The 12,514-nt window shown below is 49.9% G+C and overlaps 1 protein-coding gene across 6 annotated transcripts in view; it reads right to left on the bottom strand.

Annotated features, from left to right (window-relative positions):
• LOC126996667 (zinc finger protein castor homolog 1-like) overlaps positions 1 to 12,514 on the bottom strand; it is a 98,831-nt gene that overhangs the window by 32,890 nt on the left and 53,427 nt on the right. For all 6 annotated transcript variants that reach the window (XM_050857376.1, XM_050857379.1, XM_050857378.1 and 3 more), the window contains one exon: positions 6,325 to 6,460. In XM_050857376.1, coding sequence (XP_050713333.1) covers positions 6,325 to 6,460 — 136 coding nt within the window. The remainder of the gene's footprint in view (positions 1 to 6,324; positions 6,461 to 12,514) is intronic.

Raw genomic sequence — 12,514 nt, 5'->3', positions numbered from 1 at the left:
AATATTCATAGAACGGATGCGGCAATGGAACGAGCTATCTATCATGAATACTACCAAGTTGTCATTTACAAATTGTCATGTAGTACAGATCGCGGGAGGACAGGGAAGGGGAATGACTAAAGGTAAATTTCAATGTTAAAATTAATGATGCAAAAGTATAGAGAAGGAGGGAGGAGGATGAGGATGAGGAGGAGGAGGAGGAGGAGACAGACGAGAAGGAAAAGGGGAAGGAAGAGGCAAAACGGATACGCTGAGCACACGGCCTTCTCAGACACATCACCCCTGATAATTATGTGTTTTCCGTTTATCGTTAAGTGAAGGGAAAACATGCCAACAAAAGAGGTGAAGTCCTACGTACGTATACTTCTTAATATTGATGTAAGCGGCAGGAGGAGACGCACGCAAAGACGGAGTGCCGAGAGATTCCTCTACTTGCCTTGCCTCCCACATCAGGCTCACGACACCAACGACCCACCAGCCGTCCAAACGACCTAGGAACGCTATGAATGACATTTTGATGGCCGCCGCCCACGCTACGCCCCCGACCGATGCCGCCCACATGTCTCCCTCGGGTAGCCAACACGTATGTCCCATCAGTGTGTGTGTGTGTGTGTGTGTAATTCACCATGGTCTGACTACACGATAGACTTGAGACTAAGATCGGAACTTAAAAGTGACGGATCTCTGGGTACAGTTGAAACCTTCCCCCCTCGGGAAGGAGGGACACAACTACCGACTGACAACCGGTATTCATTCCCTGCTGGCTGGACAGGGTGGTACTGATCAAAGGAGAATGCCCATCCATCTCCACTCTGCACGGGAATCGAACCCTGGACCTCTCGGTTATGAGGCGAGCGTGCTAACCTCTAGACTACGAAGATCCGTGTATGTGCGTGTGTGTGTGTGTGTGTGTGTGTGTGTGTGTGTGTGTTTACGGTATAGTAATAATGATTCTTAATGAAAGTTCCAATTAACAGAAACGAAACTGCGCCCTAATCAAGAACGGTGGGTCAAGATCGGCCTAAAATATAGAGAACAAAGAAGAAAACACGAATCAAGAATGACTGAACTGGAACACTTAGTCACAGAATGTTTGAAGACAACATTAAGACTCCTTGAATCGAGAGTACGGAGGTGCGGCACGCTGAGCTCCCTGCGGGGTGATCTGAGTCTCTCCAGTCCCCTGAAGACAACAGTGACGGAGGTGCGCCTGCTGGGGGCTCGCAGGGCTCAGTTTCACCCGCGACGCTTAGGCAGGGACGGGCAGCAGTGTGTGAGGTTCCTGTAAGGTTGAAATTCCTCGCCGACACGTAGCTATGACCATCCTTTTCGCTGTTCGGATTAATTAATAGATAAGCAAGAGAGAGTGTGTTCAGACCGAAGGAAGGATGGCACCCAGAGAGAGAGAGAGAGAGAGAGAGAGAGAGAGAGAGAGAGAGAGAGAGAGAGAGAGAGAGAGAGAGAGAGAGAGAGAGAGAGAGAGATAGAGAGAGAGAGAGAGAGAGAGAGAGAGAGAGAGAGAGAGAGAGAGAGAGAGAGAGAGAGAGAGAGTTAATAATGATAGAAACAATAAACAGCTTCATAATTCTTCTAATCTCAGCTTTTCAAGTGTCAGGAAACACAGCGCAGCCGTCCTTAAATTTGACTTTTCCCATTAAGCTGACACCTTTACGTACTTACGGATTGACAGGCAGTACACACACACACACACACACACACACACACACACACACACACACACACACACACACACACACACACATACACACACACACATTCACCTATTTCATTATATATATATATATATATATATATATATATATATATATATATATATATATATATATATATATATATATATATATACATATATATTAACAAGCATCCAATATATTTTTCTCTCCTTCGTTCTCATCACCCTATTTCTTGCCACCCTCCTCTTCCTTGTCTTCCTCCTCCTCCTCCTCCTCCTCCTCCTCCGCCTCTTCCTCCCACGCTGTTGCCGTTGCCGCTGCCTTCTTGGGGCTCTCAGTGTTTATCATCAATGTTCCTACTCAGAGTGTTATATCTTCATCTAACGTGACGTCCCTCGAACCTTCTCAGTGCAGCCTTCAATGCCTGGCCGCCACGCTCCCCACTCCCACGGGCCTCCTTCTGTAGCCTGTCAGATCCTTCACAGCATCCCCGGCCCCTTCCGCACCCAGGCAAAGGGGAGGGCGGGAAGGGCGGCGTCTATTGAATATGTACTCGACAAGATTTGACCTAGGCATCCCCCCCCCCCCCCCACACACACAGTAACACACACACAATCCCGTCTGCTCTCGGTCCATACCTCCGCCACCCAAGTAAACTCTCCTTCAACAATCCCCTCGGCAAATTCAGTCTCATAGGAGAGTCATGTGGGCTGGAGAGGTTAAGGGAGACTTGGCTGGGTGAGAGACGGGTGAGAGAGGACGTGGGTGATGGGTGATGGGTGACGGAGGGGTGAGGGCGGGAGGGTGTGTGTGGCTGTGACGATTGGTGGATCCCCGCCGCCCTCTGCCGCCCAGCTCACCTCGCCCAAATATTTGATTGGCGATGATTCTGCGCATCTCGTACAAAAATGCACAACAACGCAGCCATTGTCTTCCTGAGCTGATGGGGGAGGATAGTCGAGGGGAGGAGGGGAGGGACGGAATGGGTGAGCGAGTGCTGGACACTGAAGGGGAACAGGGATAAAAGAAAACAAAAAGAAGGGTCGAAGTGGCAGGAAGGAGGGAATGAAAGGCCGAGAGTTGAAAGAAAAGTACCTACAATAGAACTTTGTGTTACCCTTTGAATATTTTTTTCTAGAGATCAATAAGTGTATGAATTCCAAGATTCGATCTGCCGAGGCATGAGGTCCACTGCTGTTCTTTCAGTTCATTATTTATATCGTGCTGAACGTTATTTATCATTATCACTTTAGGTTTGATTTATTTTCTCACCTTTCTTTCCCTTTCTCTCCTCCGCTTTCCTGCCACGACTTCTCTGTCTTCTCCCCGCTCGCCTCAATCTCCTATTACTCTCCCTTCCCTGCCTCGCCCACCCCTGCCTCACCGTCCTCTACATATGCACTATCCTGATCTCCTTCTCCCCTGTCCTCGCCCCGCCTCCCTCCGCTCCTCCCTATTTGCGGCGGGTCTCGCTCTTTTGGCCACTCGTCCGCTGACTTATGAACATCATCTTGACTTAGCAACAAAGAGGGCTGTTGATACTACGAATTTTAGCTCTCAAGAGTCTTGCAAATGCTAATTTAGGCTCTAAGGGTATTGGCCAGTCCACTCTGCGAAAAAAAGATCCAAGGCTACATTATACAGCTTCGATCAAGCGAGCCCATGCGTTGCCGCAGTGTACTCAGGCCAGTCAAGAAAACTTCAATCAAACGCTCCAACCCGTCCTTTACTTTATGCAACAGCCGATGAACCGAGTCCGCTGTCCAGCCACATATCCCCACCAGGATGCGACGCCGCCCACAACCTTCACTCGCCTCTATAGAGATCACGGCCCTTAATGCTCAGACGCGGACAAGCGCCCATCGACGTGCGGTACAAAGGTGGACCCATGCACTCGGTATCGCAGGTTGTTGGGTGAGTGCGGGAAAGATATCAAGGCACGAGTAACTCCGCCATGCGCGGCAACACATGACGCTGCTCCAAGTTTGGTTTGCGATAAATATACATAAAAGAACTTTGTGCTATTGACTTTTGAAAAGGTGGGTTTATTCTGACATACAACGAGGAGAGGAGCGGCCAGAGTAAGAAAGAGAAGAAAGGAACAAAGAAAAAGGACCAAGGAGGAGATCAAGATGGACGGATTGATACAAGAAGCAAAACTCATAAAGAGAAGATACGGCGGGCATCGTGAGGACACCGGCTACCACACCGATGAAAGCGACAAGGGAAACAAGCAAGTGGGGCCGAGAGACTTTGTTCTCCGAGGAAGAAAAAAAAATTCATTGTAAAATATGGACGTTTCTATAAATCTGTCGGTTACTATTAGTGTTGGCCGTTGCGAAGGATTTCGTTTGGGCGACTACTCGGCGATGGTGCCTGGTGAGGGGCTGCTTTCACCCCACACGAGACAAAGAACTCTCTGCTCACTCGTCGCCATAAATACAAAGATATCATTCTCAGCTCGCGGCGCGGACCTTGTGTTGAAGTGATGACTCTGGTGATAGCCGTCCTGAGGGTGCAGGTGTAAGGAGGAGAAAATAATCATCCAAATGAAAGAAAAGATGTGCCAAAGAGGGGGAATCAAGAGAGGCGTATGATTATGTGAAGGAGACAAGCGTTGATATGATTCACGGCGATGACGCTACTGTTCCGTCACAACAAAGCCGTGGAGGGAGGGAGGAGGCTTGGTCTAAATCAAAATATTATTCCGCAAACAACTGTATTAAAACAAACCTTGACACACCACATCACTTTTATACGAGATCAAACAGAGATAGGAGATCGTGTGGCCGATATGAGGTGAATTATTGCGGGAAAGATGACGCGTCCCCGACCCGAGACACACCAACGCTGGCTGCATGTCTGGCGCCTGAGTGTACGAATCAAGCGTCGCTCTTCCTATGACAACAGCAGAGAGAAAGCAAGGCGACACGCGGGCCATCTAGTGCATCGGCAGCCCACCGCCAGGAAGGACAATAACAGACGTAACTTGCATGAGGGAGTGATGCAAATGAGCTCTGCTTATGTTAATTAAGGCTAACAGAGTGTGTTCCTCCCACACACACAACAGACACTCGGGCGTCGGGTAAGGCATCGAGGGCTTGTCCTTCAGCAACGTCAAATTTCCAGGCAAGACATTCCAACCGTATACGAGGAGAAAAAAGACATGTTGCCCGAGACGACCCCCATATCCTAAGGAACCATTTTCATGCTCTCCACAGCCCCTGCGGTGTACACACGGATTAGAATATTCCGATGTAGCAAGCCGTTGCTCCTCAGTGCCGTCCTTTGGGGGCAGCGCTCGAGTTTCTAAAGGAAGATCTCCGGACTGGCGCATTATAATAAAAGTTGGGTGAGGTGATATGTGAGCTGAACTAAGCGGAGGTTCCTATGCAAGCTGCGTCGGCGGCGGCGTCATAAAAACTGAGATGGGTGCAGTAAAAAGGGTGGGCGAGGACGGTACGACTCCACACCTCCAACAAACCCCTATCATGCGGCATTTGTTTTAATCACGGCAGTTAGGCTGGATGTAAAAATTAATAAGATTATAAGCTTGAGAATAATGCCCCACGCTCCGTGTCTGTCTGGATCCCGCGCTGATGAGTCTTGACCCCACGGCTGCGAGGAGATAGGGCGAGGGGCGGGGGCGGAGTGACCCTCGCCAAGGCGCTCTTTACGACGGCATCAGAGCCCACTTTATAACGCGGCGGACGAGAGGCGAGCGCGCACTATCTGGCGTGTGGCTCGACGTAATGTGTTCCTTTGATGTAGTGGTGGGCTTGACGGGGTGCGCGGTTAAGAGGAGTTCGTGGTTTGGTCGGGTACGTACGTGGCCCGTCGGGGTATGTGGCCTGACAGGTAGAACGACTCTGACACGACGAACAGATTGAGTCGGTGCATGGCGTGCGTGTGAGTGTCTCGGGGTGACGCCGGAGTCTGGCTCTCCTCCGGCCAGGCGGAGTGTTTGGCTGACGCCCTGCGCATGTAAGTACACACTCCACGCGGTGATGGAGTGCAGCCCCGACGCGATAAACTTAACCACTCGAACACACACACACACACACACACACACACACACACACACACACAGACCCACACACACACCTGACACTACTAGCACATGACTTATGACACTAATGGGAGGCGAGGTGATGAAAATAATTGAACCTGCGAACACTGACAAAAAGCCTAATAACTGAACTCTTACAATGTAATAAGCGCGTGGAGAAAGACGCGATCGGAATTTCTGTCTCAGGATTGCAACACCTAAAAGAATAGGAACGCTGTTGGGTGTGGGGCGAAGGGTGGAAATATGAGCACGACGAAATAATAAAAAGAAAAATAATGGATTGCTGAATGCTGAGTTTCTTCCAAAAAACCCGTCTGAGTGAAGGTAAGTGAGTCATTAAACTTGACGGAGGGAGGAGGGGGAGTGCGCCCCCTCTGTGTCTTATCATAGCAGCATTGGGCTGTGAGCGACGTCTGGCTCAGCCCTTGCGGGCCATCGCTTTAGACGCTAACATGCCGAGGACGTTCCGGCCTGATGGAGGCCCTCGAGTCGATAAATTAGTATCGGAACAGTCGTGCAGAGGAAGGAGTTATACTAGGTGGTTGACGAAGGAACACTCACTGGTAGACGTGGTGGGCGTGGTGGGCAGGCTCTTGTGGGGCTCTAGGGTAGGTGGCAGGGGCACACCGTGGCCGCCCTTCCCCTCATGCAGCGCCGCCAGGGTCAGGAGGGTTGAGAAGTTTCCTCCACCCAACATCTGCGAAAGAATAACATGGTTAATATTGATAGGCTGCAAAAATGCTGAATTCTGGAAGTGACTGTCACTCTATAATAAAGGAAATAATTTACATTGCTCTAGTCTAGCATGATATTTATTTATATTTTATTTGGTCAGGATAATGGTAAGAAATGTTGCGGCGTGTTCGTTATGTTTGATCGGCACTGCACTCACAGACAATGGCAGCGTGTGACAAGCAACGGCGACGGAGGCAGCGGTAGTGGGCAGCTTTCATTGTTTTCCTCTTTAGGTCGCTCGCTTGCTGCTGCTTCCTGCTCCCTTCTCGACACAACACTCTGGGAGTGGTCAACGTGCGGGACACCCTCCGTTTAGCCTCTTGGCGGTGGACTAGCGGGGCGTGAACACACACAGACTCTCTTGCTCCATCCTCGGAGCCGCGCACCTGCCTACGTGTGAGTTACTACTTGGCTACGAGCAAGGTTGGCTCCAGACACAGAATTTCACGAAATTTTATGATGGGAATAAATCTAGGCTTTTTTCACAACCCTCTCAGCATTTTGTTATCACTCCGGCGTCCCTTCACCCCGCCACAGGCATCCCCCGCTTCCTCCCACTTCCAACTACCCTTCCCTATGACCTTTAATCCACTTGGCTTAAAATGTTCCCAGCTTTAAAGTCTCACGTCTCAGTCCCCGCGGCGTGGGAGCCTCCGGGTGGGTTCTCCCGCCCACACTTGACTTCTGTTTAAAATTGGAGGAAAATATCACGATAAAAGAATGACTGTTGCTCCGGGGACCCTACGTCTGCGCCCTTCTGGGGAGGAGGCGAGGGAGGCAGGAAAGAGGCAGTTATACAGAAATGAATATGAAGGAAAAAAGTGTGTGTGTGTGTATGTGTGTGTGTGTGTGTGTGTGTGTGTGTGTGTGTGAGAGAGAGAGAGAGAGAGAGAGAGAGAGAGAGAGAGAGAGAGAGAGAGAGAGAGAGAGAGAGAGAGAGAGAGAGAGAGAGAGAGAGAGAGAGAGAGAGAGAGAGAGAGAGAGAGAGAGAGAGAGAGAGAGAGAGAGAGAGAGAGAGAGAGAGAAATAGGGGAGGGGGGTGAAGGGAGGGTAGATGATGTCACACAACAGTCACGTCAAGGTAGGGAAGGCAGGAGAGGAAGAAGGCGAGACGAGGAAGGGAGGGAGGGAGAGGGAGGGAAAGAGAAAGAGGAAAGAAAGCTATGGGAGAGGAAGAAGAGGAGACAAATATGGGAGAGGAGGAAGAGGAGGAAAGGGAGGAGGGGGTGAGAGGTCTCCGTAAGCTATAACCATTTCCGGCAGCTTAGAAATGGAAGCTTAAAAATTCCATTCAACATTTAGACGGAAAATTAACCACATTCCCTGTCATTCGCCCGCCCGTGTGCCTAGCGAGCGAGACTCCAGCAGGGCCGCGATGCCACCCTCCTGCCCTCGCTTCTTCCTTCGTTCCTCCTTCCCTCGAGGTAAAAATAGGCAGAATGGGTTGAATACGAGGTAATGGTGGAAGTGGCGTGCAGGGGAGGGAGTGATGTGTGTCAAGACGCTCCTCCTTCCTCCCCTTCATTTAAGAATCCTGTCACTCCGTCACCATTGCGCCCCATTATACACCGCACACTCTCACTCATACACTCACCGCGACTATTTTCAGCACATATAACTGTAACAACAAGTCACTACTACTACTACTACTTATTCTACTGCTGCTACTACTACTGCTGCTACTATTCCTAATAAATGTGTTGCGAAAAGCTCTGGCCTGCTTTTCATAACGTAGTTCACTGAGTCACTAACCTCAACCTCTTCCGTTATTAGGTTGCTAAAGGAAGATGAGGAAGAAGAAGAAGAAGAAGAAGAAGAAGAAGAAGAAGAAGAAGAAGAAGAAGAAAACGAAAAAGAAAAAGAACAACAGAAGAAAAATGACAACAGCAGCTACTACCTCTACTACTACTATATACCACTACTACTACTACTACTACTACTACTACTACTACTGCTACCACGGCAAGGAGTGGCGGGAGTAATATGTCATCACCCACGAGCGACGAATAAACACACGGTAATAAAAACAGAATGGCAGTTACGACGTGGAGGCGCGATGAGGGAGAGTAAAGAGGAGTTGGAGGAGGAGGAGGAGGAGGAGGAGGAGGAGAAAACCACAAGTAAAAGAAGACTAGGACATAAACAATAATATGAAAAATGAGACACGACTAGCTAGGGAGATAATAAAATAATACAAATACTCCATTTCTTGACGACACACACACACACACACACACACACACACACACACACACACACACACACACACACACACGCGATGCTGGGGCTGCGGCTGGCGAGGCTATTCTGGGCGGTGGGGCTTGCGAGGTATGGAGACAATACACATGTGGTATTTAGATCGGCGGAGGTGGTGACGGCGGCGCTGCGGGGCAACCAAGGTCCCGCCCCTCGCGATGACAGATGCCCCGGGGAGGACCCTCAGCTGGGCCTCCTCTCTCCTGCCCTGCTGTCTGACGTGCCCCTTCCCTACCCCTTCCTACCTCTTTCCTTCCTTCCTTCCTCCTTTCCTCTTGTTTCGCCTCTCCCTCATTTTCTTCCTCTTTCCGTCCCTCTCTCTCTCTCTCTCTCTCTCTCTCTCTCTCTCTCTCTCTCTCTCTCTCTCTCTCTCTCTCTCTCTCTCTCTCTCTCTCTCTCTCTCTCTCTCTCTCTCTCTCTCTCTCTCTCTCTGTGTCGAAGTTGAAGCAGCATATCTCGCTGACACACAACATTCTTTTAGTTGCTGTAATAAAGTTCAAGCCTCGTTCACGTCAGACGAGATAATCATTGAATCAAAAGACGCCACGAGGCATAGCGACGGAGGAGAGGTACGCAGTGACTCGAAACGTCCACCGAATGCAGGACGAAGTATTTTATTATGGGTTAGGTATGAAGATAATATTATCAGGGTTCCAAAGCATCACTTGCGCGTATACTAGGTGCGTTCATTAATTAGCTTCGCCAGTGAGCCGCAGGCAAGGAAGACACGAAAGTTGGAAGTTAAAATGCCTTAGTACAATTGAATTATCTATATATTTTTGATCGAATGCCATCCCAGACTATTTTTAATGTTTCGTGACACACACACACACACACACACACACACACACACACACACACACACACACACACACACACACACACACCTCTTAATTCTCTTAAAACAAGGCGTGCAGGAGCCCCAGGACCGAGGTTTGAGCAGCCCACGTGTCTGGCCTGCAGGTGCCGCCGTACATCAGACGCCTCCGCCGGCCCGGCACACGCCACCCCAGTTACCGAGAGTAAAGATGACTCTCTGCCCTGCAATTGCATGAAACCAGATACTGTAATACAAGGCACAGTATTACCACCCGTTGTATTACTACACACTTTCTTTGGGGCAGGAAGAATACTTTGGTAGGAAATACTTTTTTTTTTCTTTGCAAAGAGCGACACATGCCTTCTTGTGGCGCTGTACAGATTGGCTTGGTCGCATCTCGTCTTTCAACTTGTCATTATCTTGCGCATGTTTCATGATCCCAGAGAATGGCTGGGCTGTTAATGGCTGAACAAATCGGAGCGGCAAATATTAGCGGCTGTTAACGTTGGACCCTAACAGTTGGGGAGGAGTGGCAGCAGGGCGGGGGAGGGGGGGGGGGGGAGAATATCAGATTCCTATTATTCGTGTCTGGGGAATAACGTGCTTGAAGCATGTCGTCAGCGGCTGGCCGCTGACGACACGGCTCCAGCGGTGAGCGTGATGCCCTTTGCATTGTAGTTCGTTGTTCAACTGTGATCGGATATTTACCATCACATAGAAACGCTTTGAAAAGAATCCCATAGTATAACTTTATCTGAAAAAAAAAAAAAAAAAAAAAACCGTCCACTAAAGAGTGTGAATTTTACATGTGTTATTGCTGAATGTGAATTCTTCGTAATGTGAATTTTAGTATTTTCAATTATCATGAATACGTAAGCGGAATGTTGTTCAAATTTGACTTTCTGGCTGAAGGTAGCGCGGCGTGAAGGGCAAGAGGGCAGGCGAGGGAGGCACGCCGGGCCGGGATGTGCCAGGGCGGCAGGAAGCTCGGGTAATTCAGGTTGATGGTTATGTTGGAGATGTCCGGGGCGTCGGTGCCTCCCGCCAGCCCTCAGACGCGCCGGGGAAGTGCAGGATAATGAAATAATTGAGATATAGGAACCAGAGGCCCCGGAGGGGTAGGAAGGCTCCCACAAATAAAGGCTATTCCTGTGTCAATGGAAGTGATTAGGTTTCCACCCATGCACACACACACACACACACACACACGGTCAAGTTTTCAGGCGGTCAGGCATTATAAGGATCCGTGACAGCGGAGAATAATGGAATAGTGTGTGTGTGTGTGTGTGTGTGTAAATCACCTCTTGGCCTGCTGCGGGTCTCTCTCGAGACAGCCAGCCGTTCCCCTACGGAGAAGCACAGTGCTTATAGTACCGATCTTTGAGTAGGACTGAGACCACTCACACACAACACACCGCGACAACGAGGTCACAACTCCTTGCCTGACGTCGCGTACCTACTCACTGCTAGGTGAACAGGGGCTACACGTGAAAGAAGATAAACCCAACTTATCTTCACCCGGCCAGGGAATCGAACCCCGGTCCTTCTGGTTGTGAGCCAGACGCTCTATCCACTGAGCTACCGGGCCGTGTGTGTGTGTGTGTGTGTGTATGTGGTGCAAGGGTGTCAATTGTTGGCGGACAGTGTGACAGTTCTGATGACAACCAACCCTGGCACCCGACCCGCGGCCGCCCCACATCTCGCCTCACGCCCCCGCCTCGGCCTCACGCGCTTCCTCCGTTTCCGATCCTTATTCTGAGTCTGAGGGAAGTAAGTGGCACTTCTGATAGACAACTGCGGGAGGCGAGGATGTGACGGCGGCAGCGGACGAGACTGAGCCGCGGGAGGTGACTGCGACGATGCGGACATCCGGAGGTGGTGGTGGTGGCGGAGGGGTGGGCAGGAGCAGGTTGCCAAGTGTATGTTGATGCTGCCACTACAGCCGCCATCACACTTACTGCCACAACCCACTGCCACGACTCTGCGAATACTGTCACTGAGGATGTACACAACCACTAACACCACCAGACCTCAAAAAGACGTTATTTCAATTAATTTACATTTCATTCAGCTGTCAATTCCCCGCCCTCTGTAACTTATCTTGTTTCCTAGTGCCACGTCCTTCACTACACCAGCCACACCTCATCCACCCCAGGGCCGTCTCAGCTCTCCCAGCTAGTGACAAAGACAAGAAAGCACCTCGCAATAAGTCACAACTAAGTGGCTCACTGTAAAAACCCGTCCATTAACTTCTCCAATAGTTCTACATAAAACACGAGGCAAACAAACAAGAATAAAAACGAACTCAGCCACGCAATATCCCTAACAAGGCACTGAACACTTCCCAGCCATAAATACAAAGGTCACCATCGTCGGTGTGTCGCCTTAAACGGACAATATGAACGTGTTGAAGGTGAACTGCCCGGGAAAGTATTACACCCAGGCCTTGACATAACTTACGCCTGACACACGTGAGCTGGTGTCCTCGTCATCGCCGTCTGGATTAAGGAGCGTCTTTACGTCATCCTCGTCATGTCCGTCATCGTAATTATTATCGTCGTCGTCGTCGTCGTCTCTCTCTCTCTCTCTCTCTCTCTCTCTCTCTCTCTCTCTCTTCACAAACGTCAGTGTCACTTACAACACGACATCAGCCCGGCGATAAATATGATCTAATAGGCCACGATAACTCCGGCTCTTATGCAAAGTGGAAACTGTGTGGCGTGATTTATGTCGATATTGTGTTATCTCGGAATGGTGTCGCCGCGAGAATGACTGGGGAGGAGACGGCGGCGGCGGCGGCGACTAAGACTACTTGGCCCCACCACTCACCGTGAACTGTTACCCGATTTCCCCTCAACCACTACCTCCTCCCTGTGGCTTTCAAGACTTAATGACAGTGGAAAAAAGTAAACACAAAAGCAAAATCCCACGAAGCAGATT

Source organism: Eriocheir sinensis, chromosome 10 (genome assembly GCF_024679095.1).
Source record: "Eriocheir sinensis breed Jianghai 21 chromosome 10, ASM2467909v1, whole genome shotgun sequence".
Lineage (NCBI taxonomy): Eukaryota > Metazoa > Arthropoda > Malacostraca > Decapoda > Varunidae > Eriocheir > Eriocheir sinensis.
The sequence above is the reverse complement of the archived record's forward strand: the minus strand, read 5'-3'. Positions and strand labels throughout refer to the sequence as shown.